Source organism: Halichoerus grypus, chromosome 1 (genome assembly GCF_964656455.1).
Source record: "Halichoerus grypus chromosome 1, mHalGry1.hap1.1, whole genome shotgun sequence".
Lineage (NCBI taxonomy): Eukaryota > Metazoa > Chordata > Mammalia > Carnivora > Phocidae > Halichoerus > Halichoerus grypus.
Window position 1 is genome coordinate 73,349,925 of NC_135712.1, and position 18,476 is coordinate 73,368,400.

The 18,476-nt window shown below is 40.4% G+C and overlaps 1 protein-coding gene across 1 annotated transcript in view; it reads left to right on the forward strand.

Moving 5' to 3' along the window:
- ATP13A5 (ATPase 13A5) overlaps positions 1–18,476 on the forward strand; it is a 111,525-nt gene that overhangs the window by 54,071 nt on the left and 38,978 nt on the right. Inside the window, exons 13-21 of the mRNA XM_036077502.2 lie at positions 743–804; positions 2,499–2,649; positions 4,955–5,041; positions 5,729–5,885; positions 8,215–8,332; positions 11,783–11,907; positions 12,724–12,884; positions 14,926–15,051; positions 16,150–16,229. Of these exons, the coding sequence (XP_035933395.2) occupies positions 743–804; positions 2,499–2,649; positions 4,955–5,041; positions 5,729–5,885; positions 8,215–8,332; positions 11,783–11,907; positions 12,724–12,884; positions 14,926–15,051; positions 16,150–16,229 (1,067 nt within the window). The remainder of the gene's footprint in view (positions 1–742; positions 805–2,498; positions 2,650–4,954; positions 5,042–5,728; positions 5,886–8,214; positions 8,333–11,782; positions 11,908–12,723; positions 12,885–14,925; positions 15,052–16,149; positions 16,230–18,476) is intronic.

Genomic DNA, 18,476 nt, shown 5'->3' on the forward strand with positions numbered 1-18,476 from the left:
TAAAGACACTGGGGTCGGTAATTAATAGTGGACTCTGAAGCAATGAGCAAATTCAAAGTGCTGTGATAGTACTTAGTTTCATGTTGCTTTCTCTGTTACATTATGTGACAAATACTCCCTCATAATACAGCAAACAAATCTCCCGACCATTTCCCTCTTGATCTAACAATAAAACCCATTCATGGGCATTAATGAATATTTATTATTAGCACTTCATTTCTCTCTAAGTTTTCAAAGCCCTTTATCAACATTTCATTATCAATCTGGACAGTCACCATATCACCCATATTTTAGAAAATTGCTATGAACCAGATGGCAGACTATAAACTAAATAGTCTCGAAAAGAAAGAAAAAATTCTGAGCTCTGCTTTAGAAAGACAGCAGGTGCCAACTGAAAAGTCAAACTCGCACTTGTTCTTATTGGATTTCCATTCACTGAACGCCTCTTGTTTAACAACAGCAAGTACAACAATAAACACACAAAAACAAAATACTCACATTTTATTGTAATGACTAGTATCTAGAGTCATTTAATTATCAACATAGGCTTTTGTGGAATCATTTGTCACTTGCTGAATCTTTCCTTCAGGTACCCTTCTCTGATTTAAAATTTGATGTCTACAAGCAAGGGCTTTGAACAACTAGATCTACTTTAATTTCTTGGGAGCTTGGGTTTTGTTTAAGTCATGATATAATTAAAAGCTCTAAATCTTATGTTAACACCAATTCTGTTTTATTCCAGACTGGCACTCTTACAGAAGATGGGCTGGACCTCTGGGGGACCGTCCCAACTGCTGACAACCGGTAGGCACTTTAGCGAAGATGGAATGTGGGATTGGTGTGGCTATCTTCATGCTACTCAGATCCATCCTCCCAGTGGTGAGGGGTGAATGTCACATAAAATATATATAATAATTTACTAGAACTAGTTCCCAAGTATTTTAATTTGTTAAATTAAATGAATTCTAAGTACAAAATCAGACAGGGAAAGTAGACCTTCAAACTCCACATGAAAAATAGAATGAGTTGGATGAGTAAGAAATTGAATGAATAAAACAGAGGAACAAAAAGTGAAATCAGAACTGTGCTTAATTAAAAACAGCAAAGACTTGCTGGTGGCTAGTGGGCTGGTGGTGGTGGTGGTTGGCGGGGGGGGGTAGTCCAGAAAAGAAGAGCTCTGTCCCCTCCCTCATGGAGCTCACATCTCATGGGAAAAAAAGGCACAAATGCACCCACCTTCTATGCACAACACAGGCTGTGGAAAGGGCTACTATTAAGGCACACATAACAGAATGGAGAAGAAGAAACAATAATGATTGCTTGATATAATACACATTCCTGGATTTTAGAATAACATAGTAGATAAACGGTAGAAATTAATTTTGAAAATGAAGAGAATGGGGAAAACTATCTGACAGAGATACCACTTGAAATAGAATCTTGAAGCATATATGGCTAAAATTTTTATAGACATGGGCTAAAAGCTGGCCATGGGAGGGGGAAGAGCAATCACAGAGACGTTACCCCAGAATGGAGCTAGAGAAGGGAGGGCCCTAGCTCCCTTCTCTGTGGGGCTGATCTCTGCCTTCTCAGTCTAAGTGCAAATCCCTCAGCTCTTAAGCTCTGGATACTCCACCTCGGCTCCAAACATGGCTGAGGCTCTGTCATTGAAGAAGTCATGCAAGAGCTCCCCAAGACAGTGATGGGGCCAAGCATAGCTCTGGCACATGATAACAGCAGACAGGCAGTGCGACATTGCAGAAGATACTTGGGTTCAACCCTACTCATGTGGTTCAGCTCCTGGTTGCTCAGACGGCTGGGCCAGGCTTTTGTCCAGATAGGCACTGCTTTGCCCTTTATTGGCCAGACTAGTGAAAGGGGAATGGGATGTTTGCAGCTTTCACCCCTCCTCTCCTTCCCTTTCCCCAAGTAAGATTTTGGAGTATAGAGAAAACTGGATACAGTTACTGTTTGGCTGTAAGATGGGAGAAGGGGAATGTAAACCCAGCCAGTCTACTGTCATAGAGGAAAGTGAGCTTCATTCAGATGCTAGGAATCCATGACAGGAGTTTCAGGAAATAAGACAAAGGGCAAAGGGCTGAGTTATGAGAAACATTTCAGATTTGAGGTGAGCTTTTACTTGAAGGAAAAAGAAACCAGCAGGCAGTCTTCCTTCCTATCCCTGCTACTTCACTGGCCCAGAGACCCCTTGCCTGGGGGTGTGGCTTTCTAGAGCCTACTCTGCAGAGCTTGCAAGTGTCAGTCTGAGCCTTCCACTACTACTCCCACCATAGGTCCTGGCTGCAATAATCTGACAGAAGTCTCTGTGATTATATACAAGCGCTCAGGCTTTATCATATAGGGCATGGGGAGCTATGGAAGAATTTGATCTTAAGAGTTGAGTATTATTAAAACTCTATGTTGGTAAGATTTAAGGGGCAGAATGTGTAAAATGATTTTCTTGAAGACCTTCCCTTATTAATCATCTTCTCTATCAGTTTTCAGGAAGTCCACAGCTTTCCCTCAGGCAAGGCTTTGCCATGGAGCCCACTGTGTGCTGCCATGGCCAGCTGCCACTCCCTGGTCCTCCTCAACGGGACCATCCAGGGAGACCCACTGGACGTCAAAATGTTTGAGGGCACTGCCTGGGTAAGGTGATAGTTTCTTGGTACAACTAAATGAGAAAAACTTGAAGAGATCCTTACTGGGAGTGGCAAAGCTTTTCTAAGTTTGGTTGAAACCCAGAGAAGATTTATAACAACATGTGAATGAAGGTCTGACTCTGCCTGAATTTCCCAACCTCTGCTCCAAAGAACTCTGTTAATGATTGCAACATGAAAGTGTTCCATGATCAAATAATTTGGGGAACTGCTATTTTAAGAAAGTAAAGTTGATTTCTTAACTACAGGATTTCTTTAATATATTGTGGTACACTGTGAATATTCAAGAGTGACTATGATATGCACCATTTACCAAACCTACTTGACCACAAAACCTTGACAGGCCACAACATGGTACAATTAATCTTCGTAACACCCTCAGAGAAACAGTAGCCTAAAGCAGTGCTGTTCAGTATATTAGCCACTAGACACACGTGGCTATCAACTACTTGAAATGTGGCTATGCAACTGAGAAACTGAATTTTCAATTTTATTCAATTTAATTAATTTAAATGTAAATAGCCACAAATGGCTGGTAGCTACTGTGTTAGATAGTATAGGTCTAGACACCAAAGTGAAGGTCCCCCAGTTCAACCAGTTTAGTTTTCTGATCTGAGTATGAATGACAGCTGAAGGGTATAAAACCATCCTGGTGGCTGTTGTGACATGGTGGGCAGACCTCTCAACGCCACCACTTTCTAGCTACATGACCCCAAATCCAGAACCAAGACTCTGAGTCTCTTACCTCATGTGTGCATTTATGATAATGATGCCTCATTCACAGACTTGCGGTAGGCACTGAGCCTATGAGACTACAGGGGCTGCTTGCATTGTAAAGTGCCCAACAAGGGGAGGGCACTCAGTCATTCACTATTTAATTAATTATATTATTCTGTTCTAAAAAAAAAATGTTTTAAAGCTACTGACAATAATACATCAACTACAGGACAGCATTTAAACAGAATGGTGAAGGGATGAAAACAAATGATTGCAGGGACATGAAATACATCTCACAAAATTTAATTTAAAGATGTATAGTGGGAAAATTGTAGCTTTCTAGAAGGCAAAGTAATCAAAGAGGAAACCTGGTTAAGAGGGAAATTTCTGATATCAGTAAGTTAAAATTCGAGCATTTGTTATGGAGAAATTTTTGACATAAAGACAAAGCAGTAATCACTTTCCTGGATCTTAATGAGGGAAGAATCAGTGTAATCCTTACAAATAATGTCCTTAGCAGCATCATTTGAGTTGACACAATGATGATCTGCTTAGGGTCATTATTACTGTATGTGACATTGATCCTGGTTCTGACAGTGCCTCTTCTCCATCGAGGGGTGTTGATATGTTCGTACAAATAACATACAAGTTGGGGTCTTGTGTGGGGACATACATCTTTAGTATTAGCTCTGTAAAAAGAACTGTCTTTAAGAACAGTGGTATCCACCCCAAACAAAGCATGAAAGTACAAGGTGATTTGCTGAGTTTAAAGCTGGGTGAGAAGCAGCCTCCAGTTAAATATCCTTTGGTGGTTAGGAACCTCTCATTAAACATAAGGGGGAGGGGAAATGTCCTTGTAGACTCTAAGAATTTTAGCGCTAGAAGGGATATCAGAATATTTTTCGGAAGAAATTTGAGAGTTGGAGAAATGGAGTAATGTTCCCAAGATTAAACAGGAGAGTGATAGGGCAGAGGCCAGATGTTGTCTCCTATTTTCTGATTTGTACAATGGATAGCCTTTCCTGTATTTTCAGTTAATATTGGTTTCTCAGATGGTATAATTTATACTGTTGTAACATCCAAAGAGTACAAACTATTTTCAAACGTGCATTCTAATTTGCTAGCAACTAACTTGCTAATTCTCTAGCTAAGCAATTAGGTTAGTAACATAGATATAGAATAAGAAATAATCCCATGTTTATCTCAAGACCCAATCCTAACTTATCTAAGGGCTAATGTACTCAGCTCTATTGGAGACTATATCTCTACTTAAACTCTCGTCCAGTTACTAGACATACCATTCAGGAAGAGCCATTGGCCTGTAGCTAGCATTTCTTGAATCAATTACTACTTAAATTACAGTCACAATATTTCTGGCTTTTTGACATTCTACAATAAGGTCCTTAATATAAATCAATCAACAGAAATTTGAGAATGATGGTATTCAGATAATTGGCCTAGAAGAGAAAATATGTGAAAGGGGCTTTGAAAAGATTCGAGGACTATGCAAATGAGAGATATTTCTTTCTTATTATTTTTCTCTAAGGAATCTTATGAACATTTTCATTTCAAAACAGATAATGGAAGATTGCAATGCAGACTACTACAAATTTGGGATGTCAGATTCAAACATCATAATAAAACCAGGACCAAAAGCCAGTTGGGTATGATTTGCTTTTTTAAAGCAGATGGCTCTTTCTCCTTTAAACTGGTAAATCTCCCCTGACTTTCACGTATTTTTATATTCCTATTATTTTGCCTTATCCTAACAGTGTCCATAAGTTTGCTCATTCCTTGATTCCTAAATATATCCCTTAATTTATTCATGAATCTGTCCTTTAATTTATTCAACAAACACTCACAGAGTGCCTATGTATGCTAGAGCACTATGCTATGTGCTAACGGATAGAGTGAATTCAAAGCTAGATGTGTTGGGCTCTGTGTTGGAGGAATACATGAGTGGGTAGAAAAATCCATATAGGTGCAAATAAGTGCAAGACAATGTGCTAAGTGCTATAATAAAGGCTGAAGAAAGAGCTGCAGGAGTCCAGAGGTGGGAGTGAATACTGTTTTTGAGAGACAGAAGCACCACTGATGAAGTGACCTGTGAACTTTGCCTGGAAGATAATTAGGATTTCTCTAGGCAGCCATGGGGAAGGGACTTGCAGACCAGACAACTTGAAGAAAGAATCGCCTTAGAGACAGGCAGAAAAGTATCAATGTTATGACAAATACACCACTTCATGATGTCCCTGGGTTCATTGCATAGCAAACCCTGTTTATTGGTGTGCACCTGCTAATAAATCTCACTTACAGGCATCTTATGATCCCCTTTCTTGGTGCTCTCACAGAGTCCTGTGGAAGCCATAGCCATCTTGCGTCAGTTTCCATTTTCCTCAAGTCTGCAGAGGATGTCTGTGGTTGCTCAGATGGCAGGGGAGAATCACTTCCATGTCTACATGAAGGGTGCCCCGGAGATGCTGGCCAAGTTCTGCAAGTCTGAAACAGGTACTCATTTAATTGACCCTGTTCTCTTTCAGGAGGTAAAATATTTTAGAAGCCCAAATACATAAAATACACAAGTCTAAATCAATGAATGTGGAGGTGATTATTTTCTCAGTGAGCGAGAAGTGGGCCCAGTAGATCTGATAAGGCAGTGGTGAGAATTTCAAGGCAGACAGGCAGAGAGTATATATCTGGCTTTGGTCCATCCAGAAAAGTACAGCTACAATGGGGTATCAGGGAAGGAGATGTGAAGCAAACATCAGGAGCCAAAACAGGAAGCGACGTAAGGGTCCCCAGGAAGGGTAAGAATGAGGAACATGCACTGGGAACCAATGGAACAGGTCTGGATACCGCACTTATCTTGCAGCTGCGAGGCTCCGCCCACCACCTCTGGGGGCTGTCACCATGTAAGGGCCTTGTGCAGATCAATGGAAGGAGAATATAGACAAGATAAATATCTTAGGAAAAAAAGTGATTAGAGTAAATTAGATGGTATTAGAGCAATGTAATTGATCATTTTCACAGCAATTTCATCTTTCTGGGCTAGATTTTCAGCTGATTTGTATTGTTTTTTAGTCTTATAAACATATGCACCCTCTAAGCGGCAGCCCAGATTTGTAAGAATATTGTTGCATTCAAATGAGTTCATTTGGATAAAATTGGTCTTTTTCTCCTGATTTTCATCTATATTCTCCTTATGATTGCTGATAGCCATCAGCTTGTGCACACAATTCTAGATTTGGCAGATGATTGCTTTAACTTCTTCCTCTACTTAGAGCCATTTTTACCTTAGAAGCAGCCCCTTTTTTCTGACTTTGATCTTTCTCAGAGCTCCCATTACCTCTATCACTCTATCTTTCACAGACTGATGGCCTATATTTTGCTGTTTAATTTTTTTTCACCCTCACAGATACAAGTATCTTCTTGAAATTTTAACTGGTGACTATTGCCCCTGTTCTATTGTGAGGGTCTGGGCCTGTCACTTCTTCTTTTTTTTTAAAATTTTTTATTGTTATGTTAATCACCATACATTACATCATTAGTTTTTGATGTAGTGTTCCATGATTCATTGCTCATATAACACCCAGTGCTCCATGCAGAGCGTTCTGTCTTTAATACCCATCACCAGGCTAACTCATCCACCCACCCCCTTCCCGTCTAAAACCCTCAGTTTGTTTCTCAGAGTCCATAGTCTCTCATGGTTCGTCTCCCCCTCCAATTTCCCCCCCTTCATTCTTCCCATCCTGCTATCTTCTTCTTTTTTTTTTTTCTTCTTAACATATATTGCATTATTTGTTTCAGAGGTACAGATCTGTGATTCAACAGTCTTGCACAATTCCGGCCTGTCACTTCTCACCTCTCATCCTTCTGGTAGCACTTTCAATTCTTCTTATTGTCCTTACCTTAGATCTTTGACATATGCTAATAATGACTGCAGTGATTTCTCCCCCTGTATTTAAGAAATGGAGAGAGCCAAGATCTTCCTTGATCCCCACCCCCTGGAACATTTTAGAACTACAGAAAGTCTGAGCTAAATGGGAACATAGAGTTCCATACCCCCTCATTCTATGGATGGGGAAATTGAGGTATAGAAGAGAGAACTAACAAGCCCAAAGTCAGAGATCTAGTTGGCAGTAGAGTGGAGACTAGAAATCAAGTGTTTTGCTACCTAAGACACTATATACTTCCATTATGCTGTGCTTCTTTCTAATACCCTTATAGGTATTCTACAAACCATAAAATTTTATCAATATTTTAATATTAGTTATGACTACTATACCAAAATACACAAATGTTGGCATTGTATCATCTGTCATCTAAAGCAGGGATTAGCAAGCTTTTCTGCAAAGAGCCAGGTAGAAAATACTTTAGATTTTGCAGGCCATATGGTATCTGTCTCAACCACTCAGCCCCAAAGCAGCCATAGATGGTAAACAAATGGGCATGGCTGCATTTCAATAAAACTTTATTTACAAAAACAAGCAATGGGCCAGATTTCGCCTGTAGTTTGCTGACTCCTGGTCTAGTGGATCAGCTATTTCCCTCACTTTACCCATGTAGACCCAGTCCTGAGGCCTGTCCTTACTAAACCCAACCAGTGGATTTGACACCCAGTTAATGACCAGTGTATCTTTGGCATTCATTTCTGTCAGGATAATAAGAGCACACTGATGGAGTTGTTTGTGGCTTTTAGCTGGAGCTGTAGTTTTTCTATTAAAGTGTTTTTTGGAGTTTTAAAACAAGGGACAGTGACTGGATCCCAGAGTCTTGTTTAGGAGCTGGGTAGCCTTCAATGTGACCTTACATTTACCTCTTTCCTCTCACTTGATAGTACCCAAGGATTTCCCACAGAAACTGAAGAATTATACAGCACAAGGCTTCCGTGTCATTGCCCTTGCCCATAAAGACTTGAAGATGGAGAAGCTTTCAGAAGTACAGAAATTAGCCCGGTAAGGAACTCAGAAATCGGCACTAGAGTAAGCTCTGTGTACATCAGGTAAAAGAATGCTGGAGATGGCCAGGACAGCTCAAATCACAGGGAAGCCTCCTAGAGATGGAGACTCATCTCATCCAATCTCCTAATTTGGAAATAGGTGACTCTAAGCCATACTGGGCAAGACTTGCTGAGGTCACAATGCTGGTTGGTGGTAGAACAAGGATGGCAGTCCAGATCTTCTGACTCCCAGACATCCGTGAGCTATCTCTGCCCTGCGTTCCATCATCCCATCAAAAATAACCAACACTCCTTCAGCCTTGGAACATTATGTGGCTGACTGACTGGGGGTCCTATCTCCTTAAAAGAAGGAGACAATGGGCACTGTGACAGACTTCCTGCATCCTTCAGACCTGGATTCTTTCAGGGCTCAATAGTACACCTCCCTCAGATCTGGAGAGGTAGTGAGTGCAAGTTGAGTTATATGAAATAGAATTCAGTGTTCTTCATTACATTAAGGGTATAAGTTGTCCTCATTAGAGGATAATCTGCAGATTCTTTTTTTTAAATGTTTCTCAGTTTTTAAAGGTTATTTTTGAATTGTCTAAGACAAGGAATAGTGAAATAATGTGGAACATTGACTAACAAATTATCTATGCATTATCATCTTTGATTTTGTGTTGCTGATAGAGAGACGCTCATTTATATATAATTAGCACCTTTGCATAAGATGTGGATATCCTTGGTTCAGTGTAACTATTTACAACCTCTGTCCCTCAGCTCTAATGGAATCATTGTTCCTTCCTTACACTGTGTCTATTTCCCTCATCTCTAAAGTGTAGGATTGGATGATCTTTAAGGAACCTTTCAGCCACGACATTTTAATCTTCTAAATAGAATCACAAAGATCATTTTGAAATAAATGAATGGCACTCTCAGATTTAATATTCAAGGTGTTAGCTATTCTTAAGCAAGCATGAAGACCCATAACACACAGGATTTTATAACTTCAAGACAAAAAAATTTTAATAAGAAAAGCTAGGGTTATGTATGAAGAAAAATATTTATGTAGCTAGACAAGGCTAGTCACCACCCAGCTGCCATATACTAGTACAGTTGTGATGCTCTCATTTAAAAGTCACTAGAGAGATAGCCATTATTATAAATATAACAAAATAAGAAAGTGATGATACAATGTACTAGATTACCAACCATCTCAGATTTTCATAGAGAATATCAACCTCCTATTATGCTTCTTAAAATTTATTTGCTATTTTCAAACAGAGAAAAGGAAAAGTGTTTTGAGTGTTAGCACAATCAAATTATATTCAGCAAAGTTTCCCAATCAGGAGAATCAAAAACTCCTTTAAAGACTGGTATCATAAAAGGGAAGTAGAAGAGTTTCCTTTTTTTTAGAAAAAAAAAAAAAAAAAACAACAAACTAGAAAACAGAAATACTTTATCAAAATTCCCTCTTTCATTGGTTTAGCAAATTTCTATTGAGCTTGACTCTGTGTGAGATGCTCTTCAAGACACTGAAGATTCAAAATTGAATAAAATAAAATCTTTGCCCTCAGAAGCTTATATCCTAACTGGGGGAGATAGATAATAATGCCATTTTACATGGACTGATCAGTGAGTCTTGTCAGGAGGTAACATTTGAACAGAGAAATGCATAAAATAAGGGAGCAAAGCATGTGGATATCCAGAGGAAGAACATTGCAGGCAGTAGGAAGAGTGGACACAAGGGTCCTGACACAGGATTTTGCTGGGAATGTTGCAGAGTAGCAAAAGACCTAAGTGCCTGAATTGGTGAAAGAGGGGAAGAGTGGTAAAATAGAGACCAAAACCAGAATAAACTGGTGAGAAGATGTCTGGATCTTTCTTTTAGTTCTAGCCAATTAGAAAATATTAGTCCAATTTATAATAGAAACTCATGAAGTTAAATGATGGGAATTTAACACAATCTGTATTAGGTATATCTTCTTTTATAATATTCTCTGAGATCACTAAGGCAGGATTCATATCTAATTATTTGAGTATTCACTGAAGTGCCTACTATAAGGTCTAAAACAGAGTAGTTATTTGGTGAATGGACTTTTGAATGAAGATTTGGTAAATTGTTCTCTACTCCAGAGAGAAGTTTCTTTTTTTTTTTTTTAAGATTTTATTTATTTATTTGACAGAGAGAGGGAACACAAGTAGGGGGAGTGGGAGAGAGAGAAGCAGGCTTCCCGCTGAGCATGGAGCCCAATGTGGGGCTCGATCCCAGGACCCTGGGATCATGACCTGAGCCGAAGGCAGCCACTTAACCAACTGAGCCACCCAAGTGCCCCCGGAGAGAAGTTTCTTTACCATGTTCCCATCTAAGTTTGAGTTATATTTTTCACCAAGAAATCCATCTCTGATCTTTCTCCTAAAGAAGGCTTACTGACCATGTGTTTATTTCCTCTTTCTCCCAAGTTTCACCAACACGATAGAAAAGAAACAATATCAAAGAAAACTAGACAAGCGATAAGTGCAGATGAGAGATTTCTGTGTTTCCCTAAAATGTGAAGGAAGTGGGGGGGGGGGAGTGGCAACTGAATCAGCAGATGGAAAAAGCATAGTCTACACCCTGTCAGAGAGAGAGATGGCGGGAGAGGGAAGTTGCTTCACCTTGTGGAACCTGAGAGGCTGAGACTCAGCTCTGTCACATATTGTGGAAGATGGAGGTGGTACGGGACCCAACATCGGGGTTGATTGACAGAACACAGCAAGGTTAGATCCCTAGGTCTCCCTCTCCTTCTGCAATCTTAACTCCTCTCTGGACAGAAAAAGAAACAATGTGAGATTAAGAAGGAGATCTTAGCCCCCACATTTACTTTTTAAAAAGTCACCTGACATTTACTTCATTCCTGAGGAGAGGGTCCCCATAATGAATGTAACCCAGTTAGACAGGAAGCTTCCAATTTCAAATTCTGAACACTTTTCAAATGCTTGGTTGATGTCATGTATTTTCTGGAGGTTACGGATGGAGGTTGAAATGAATGATTCCATATCCGACTATTACCATGGTATCTCATATGCAGTACATACTTAATCAATGTCTAACTAAAATGATTACAAGATCAAAAAAAGGTCTTTGAAACTATATATATATATATATATATGAGATTAACAAAAGTTTTAAAAACCAACAGAAGAATTGGTAGATAAGCACATTGTTTTTAAAAATGGAGTTGAAACTGGGAGAAGTTGCCAAAAGATATAGAAGTGGTTGCCTCTGGGAAGGAGAAGGGGTGAGGGGGTGTGGAGATAGGGACTATTGGTTTTCATCATAAGCTTTGAGTTCTTTCTGATTTTTAAAACATATGCATGTATTATGTTGATAAAACTTAGAAATTTTTTTAAAAGGAAAAAATAAAGTTCAACTGTCAAGACTACATAAATAAGTTTTAAAATTGATTTTCTCCTGAATCCAAAGAGAGAAGGCAGAGTCAGAGATGACATTTCTGGGACTTCTCATAATGGAGAATCGCTTGAAAAAGGAAACCAAACCAGTCTTGAAGGAACTGAGTGAAGCCCACATCAGGACGGTGATGATTACTGGTGCGTGTTTCTGGAGGCTTGACACATTCAATGTATCCCAGGAATCAGAAAAGACCATGTGAGCTGAGTGGGTTCATGTGGCTGAGAGAAAAGGAAAAATGCTTAGCTGTCATTTGTTACCTTGGGCTCCCATTACCCTGGCACATGAGCAGCAGCCCTAATATGACCATAAGCTTTGGTAGCAGGGATCATACTTCATTCTCTATGTCTAATGTCCCCTCTCCCTACCCAGGCTTGGCACAGTGCCAGTCAGCTCACCATAAATGTTTAAACACAAGAATAGATATGTGCTCATCAGGAACCTCAGTGAGACTTCTGTGGAAAGGGTGTAAAGACTCTACTGGATTGTCCTTCAGGTCTGTGGGGCAGGCATGGCATATGCTGATCCAACGCAAGCATGGCTCAGCTTTCAGTGTTCTGTTCTCTGCTTGATGATAATCCATGTTCCAAGGATGGTTCCATGTTATGAGAGTGGGCCTATGTTACCTTCACTGCTCAGGGCTGTCAGTCTCCTGAAGATCTGTCATAAAGTGCTTAACCATGTCTTTCTTCATTCGTGCTTATTTTGGAAATATGCAATGTTCAGGACATGATGCTATTGTGGGAGGGAGATACAGACATAGATTTTGATCACTAGGGACAGACAGGCTTAGGCAAGAGGTTCCACCCACCAAATGGTTATAAAATAAGGCAGATAGAGGGAAATGCCCCCAAACAGCACCAGCAATGTGGTATGGCCACTCAGAAGAGGCAGAGCTCAGTTCTGGCTGCTGAGAGATTTATACAGAAAACAAGCTGACTCTCTTTGTCATCTAGGTGACAACCTTCAAACAGCCATTACTGTGGCAAAGAATTCTGAAATGATTCCTAGTGGAAGCCAAGTGATCCTTGTCGAAGCCAATGAACCAGAAAATTTTGTTCCTGCCTCTGTGACTTGGCAGCTGGTCGAGAACCAAGAGAATGGACTGGAGAAGAGTGTGAGCAAATGTTAGAAAGCCCCTTGGTGGCCTGCGCTGATGGCATATAGCCCTGGTCCCAGCAGCCTTCTCTCAGCATTAGAAGTCACCACGGTCAAAACCCCTCACAGCTGTCCAGAGTTCTGCAGTTTGCAAAGCATTTAGCATTTCCACCAGTACTTCTCAGCCCTGGCTGTGCAAAAAAATCACCTGGAAGAGTTTTTAAGCTTCCAGTGTCAAGGCTTCATTGATTAAATCCAAATCTCTGGGCTAGGAGCTTGCACTAGCCCTTTTCTCTCCAAGATTCTGATATGCAGTCATGGCTGAGAACCAATGATTTACACCCGTATTTCCCATTTGATTTTCACAGTTAGCCTATACAGTTGACAAACTGTTCATTTCGCAAATGAGAAAACTGAGGCCCAGCAAGGTAAGCTTACCCAAAACACACAACTGGCAAGTTGCAGAGCAGGAAATAAAATTTAAGTCTGTCTGATTGCACCCAGATCCATGGGTATTTAGATTGTGCTGTGCCCATGACATGAAGTTAACAGGTGTTGGGCTTCTCTAGATAGCAAGCTTCCTATGATTTTGTGAAGAAAATGAGTTGCAGCCTGACATCCCATCACTAAATGTAGCACCTCTGCCTATATGTGAGTTCAAGGAGATGGTCCTCCAAGTGGTAAATTACAAAAATGCTCCCTTCCACAAGACTGACCAGCCCCTTGGATTGTTAAGTGTAGAGTAGGCCTTGTTCAGTATACAAACTGCACAACTGTACAGAGTGACTTTGCCCCTACTTGGCTCAAACCCCATTGCATTGGCTGTAAAAGATGGCAGCTCTCTATGTTTTCAGCAGATTTCTGGTGCTTATTTCCTTGCAAACTCACTTGCTTCTGTGTTAATGCATGTTGCCTCAATTACATTATGTGATAAAACTCAGGTCTTCACTAATTTTTAACAAACAGTCCACTCACACTACCCATTCACCTGTGTAATACCTTTACTGAATTTTTGGTTGTTGCTGGGAGAAGTCACATCACAGTCTCAGGCTTTCCCGTCCTCTCTGGCTCCCTCCCACCACACTTTCCTTCTCCAGCTTTCCAGTGAGAACAAAAGGAATTCTGTCCTTACCTCATGTGGAATGCTTTAAGCATATCTTTTGTTGGCTGTTTTGCAATGAGGGATGGAAAGGGAGGGGTGTATTGCTTTGCCTCCCAATTCAGCACATCAAAATATTTTTCTTCCCAAAACAATGTTTTCCCTCAGATGGATCCTTCTAATGAAAAAAATTTCTCACCTTTTACACTATTTGAACTCAGAGTCTTACACTAATGTAAGGACCTCTGAGAAATGTTGCATGAAAAAACGTGATCAGCTGTTGGCACGATGAGTGCATGTGCATTCACTGGGGCTCTTTCTTGGGGCTGACTGGGGGGGCTAGAATGCAGTGATGGGACACACTGATAGGTGGAGGGCAGGAGAGAAAGGGTTTCAGCAAAGGAGTCGAACTGGTGCAATGGCACATAAGGTATGCAAGAGGAGCTGGGCACCGTGAGGGAACGTGTCACCTGTTGAGGTGGGGAGAAGGCAAATGCTATAAGGAGTTAGGCTCCAAAGAAGGAGTCTGCCTATTTTACAGGGAAGAAATTGGGGCATGATGTGTGAATGAATGAATGAACGAATGGTAAAAGATCTTAGGAAATAAAAGTCTGCATGAAGAAGAGAAGAAAGAGAAGGAAAGAATGTTTTCTACTCTTCCTTGGAATCATTAACTGGTACCTTGGAAGGATTTCCTTAGTAGACTAATATCACATGTATTATCTCCTAGGACAAGATCCCAAGCATTATGTTGTCAATGTCTCATATGTTCATATAATTTGGGGAGGACATTGGGAGTGTCTTCTTTATCTGAGTCTAAGTTCCATGGACAAATTACACATTATGTATTTGCTGGCCTTCCCACCGTTATGTAATTTAAACACACTTCCTTCCATAAAACACAGGAAAGCAGAGACATTCCTTGAGAACCCATGTGGAAACTATGCCCTTTTAAATTTAGGAAACCTACCTTAACATTGGGAACAGTTCAGTGCCTGATGGAGCAAGAGGGAGCTGTTACCATTTTGCAATGAGTGGGAAATCATACCAAGTGATATTTCAGCATTTCAACAGCTTGCTTCCAAAAGTAAGTACTGGTGAAATGAAATGTTTTGTTTTGCTCTCAAATTAGTGAGTCAAAAAAGAAGAGAGAAGTGAAGGTGATGATCAGTGAGGTTATCTCAGATTTGGGGAATAAACATCCCCAAAGGGGCACTGCTCCTTCAGAAGTTCTCTAGCCCTACCTGGTCCTGCATATGTGCATGACCCCTTCTTCAGAGTCTGAGCTCTGGGCCAGCTCCTCGCCCTCATGGCCAGCCCAATCTCAGCCTTCTTCCATCTCTCCCTCCCCAGCAAGGAGTATCTCCAAATAGTTCCAAATGCGCTGCCTGTTTTGTGGGTCAGCCTCTCTGAAAGCCACCAACTCAATGTCAGGCTGAGCTCTATTCCCCGTCCTGTCTGGATTCTTAAATTACAGCAGCAGGAAACAAAAGCCCATGGTTTATTTTCAAAATCATTTGTTATCTTGTCCTCTGCGTGTCTATTTAAAAATAGTGCCGTGCAGGGTTGTACTGTCAGTGTGAAGGAGATAAGTGGAGCACAAGCTGAGGGCAGCAACCATCTGTAAGCAGTTTCTTGAAAATTCTGTTGCCTTACCAGTCAAGGACCATTGAATCTCGACCCCAGAGGCTTCTAGAAAGCTGTTAGTGCAGTTCCTCCTTGAGGAGTTGGGGCAGCTGAGATTCAGAGAGGTAAGGTCCCTTGTGGAAGGTTTGCCCAGCTAGTTGGACCAGAGCTGAGAATAGAACCTTGGTTCTCCACTCTTCATCTGTTTCTTTTCCTTTACCTATGCTGCAATTGTGGAGATGGTGTTTAGTAAAAAGAACTATATTTCCTTAAGCATTTTTGTCCTATATGCTCTGCTGCTTTCCAGTTATTAACTCAAGGTTATCCCATCTCAGAAAAATGGCCTGGAAGGAAGTCATAACGTTGTGATGGGGGATGAAAGTGAAAGTTGAATAGTAAAGCACCGAGTCCCTGTTCTCCCTGTCCTGACATTTGGGCTAATGACATACTGCCCAAGGCTATATTCAAACAGTGGCCAGGAATGATTTTCAGGGCTGTTCTTTTATTTAAAAAGTGTACTTCATCCTAACCTTATTGTAATAGTTGTTTTTCTCTTTAGATTCTGGTGAATGGAACCATTTTTGCAAGAATGTCTCCTGGACAGAAATCTAGTCTTGTTGAAGAATTTCAAAAATTAAAGTAAGTATTATTGCTTGAAAGAGGAGAGTGTATTCGTTATCTATTGCTGTGTAACAAATTACCTCCAGATTTAGTAGCTTAGAATAACACTATTTATTATTTTTCATTTCTATGGGTCAGAAATCCAGGTGTGCTGAATGGAGTCTTCTGGCTCCGGGTCTCTCACAAGGCTGCCATCAGGTGTCTCTCAGGACTGCAGCTCCCTCAGTGCTGGAGTTGGAGGGACCTGCCACCAGCCTCTCTTGCATATTGTTGACAGGATTTAGATCCTGTGGGTGGTTGGGCTAAGAGTCCCAGTTTTCCATTGGCTGTTGGACAGAAGCCACCCACAGTTCCTTGCTACATAGGTCATTTCATAAGGCAGTTCACAGTGTGGTAGCTAGCTTCCACAAGAGTGAGCAAGCAAAAAGAGATAGAGTGAGAGAGAGAGAGATCAGTATTTTTTATATCCTCATCTTAGAAGTGATATCCCATTACTTTTGCTAAATTATTTTTATGAGAAACAAGTCACTAGGTCCAGCCCCCACTCAAGGAAGTGCTTTATACAACATTATGAATACCAAGAAGTGGCAATCACAGAGAGCTTCCATTTTGGGAGCTGTCTACCCCAGACAGCATTCCTTCTGTGGCCTCTACAGCATAACTTAGAGGAAGATTCTCGGCTTGAATGTGGAGAATAGAAAAAATAGGGGCTTGTGTAGTTCAGAACAGGAAAAATGGGGAAGCGTGTGAGTCGTCATCTGGAATTACTTAAGGTTGGTCCATTAGAAGATATGTGAATGATTTCAGGTCTTCTAGGAAAGAGGTGGAGTGATATTTTCACTTTATCTGACCCTGCTTGGGTTTGGGTATGGAGGCCAAAAAAAAAAAAAAAAAAGTCCTTTCTTATGTCCTTTAAAAAGTATAGATGACTGAGTCACATCAGAATGAAATAGTTCTTGAGACCAGACCTACCTATAACTTTCTGGGAATGTTACAATTTCTGGGCTACAGATTTCTGGAAAGTGAAAAGGAAAGGAGAACAGTGAAACTTCACATAATTGCCGAGAAGTAGTAGGTAAAATCAGGAGACTGACTTTCACTATTATTTTTTGTTGCCAAAGCATTCTTAGAGAAGTTTTAAGAAACTGCCTATCAACTCCCATAATGCATTGAGGCTGGGTTAGTAACCAGTGTCTAAAATGACTATTTTACTTACATGGTCATTATATGATAGTGGCTGAAGAAAGTAATTTTACCCTTCTCAAATGTCTAAGAAATTTTGTCAATTTATATGCTTACTTTTGAAAAGCTATATTCCCTTAAAGAAAAATCAATTCAGGAAGATAGATGCTACCTCAGAATGAACTGTCTTCTCAATTTCCCCATCTTACTCCTTCTGCCTTTATCACTGGCAATGCACATAAGGTTGTCCAAGTTCTTGCCTGCATTCAGGAAACACTAGAAGATGTAAGATTCTTTGTGTGCTGTAAAGACTAAATAGGTGCTTCAAGCTTGAAGAAAGGAAGCCACTTCAGCAAATGTGTGTAGTCATGACACACACGTGAGCACATGAAATGTTCATAGGGGGATCTTCATGTCTAGCAGCCAAATATTAGGTCGAACCTCATGAGTTTGTTTACATTTGACAATTTTCAACTTATAAAAATGACCATTTCTTATGTGCCAACTAATAATAAGGAAATTGTCTGAGAACTGCATTTTTTGCCTATATTGATTTTGTTGTTTTGTGTGTTTTTGGCAAATTGTCTCTGAGCCTTTAATAGTATTGCCATTAATCAATACCTGCAATGTATTATTTACCTATAAGAGAAGACAGAGTGTGTCCTGCATCAGAAATTCCTTTTCTTTTGCAACAGCTTTATATTTACTCTTCTATTTATATTGTTGTGTTTGCGCATCAAACCAGTACAGCACATTATCTCATATCACTCCAGGGTGCATCAAGATTATGTGTCTATATCTCTGGTTCTATCTGTTCAACCATTTCCCACGCGTTTCTCCTCCTAGTGTCTAAACTCTAAACTTTCAATGGTGTCAGCCACCAAATCACAGATGGATTAGGTTGTATCCGTGCGCTAGGGGTAGGAAGTGTGTGATTATGGCTGTATGCTCTGAAGCTTAGCCATAGTCGATACAATCACCCAGGATTTCTTTCGAAATGTATAATCATCTTGGTGAACGTCTTTGGCAGAATCACTACCCTTTCTATGTGATTGAAACAATTTAAATAATACAATGGCCTTA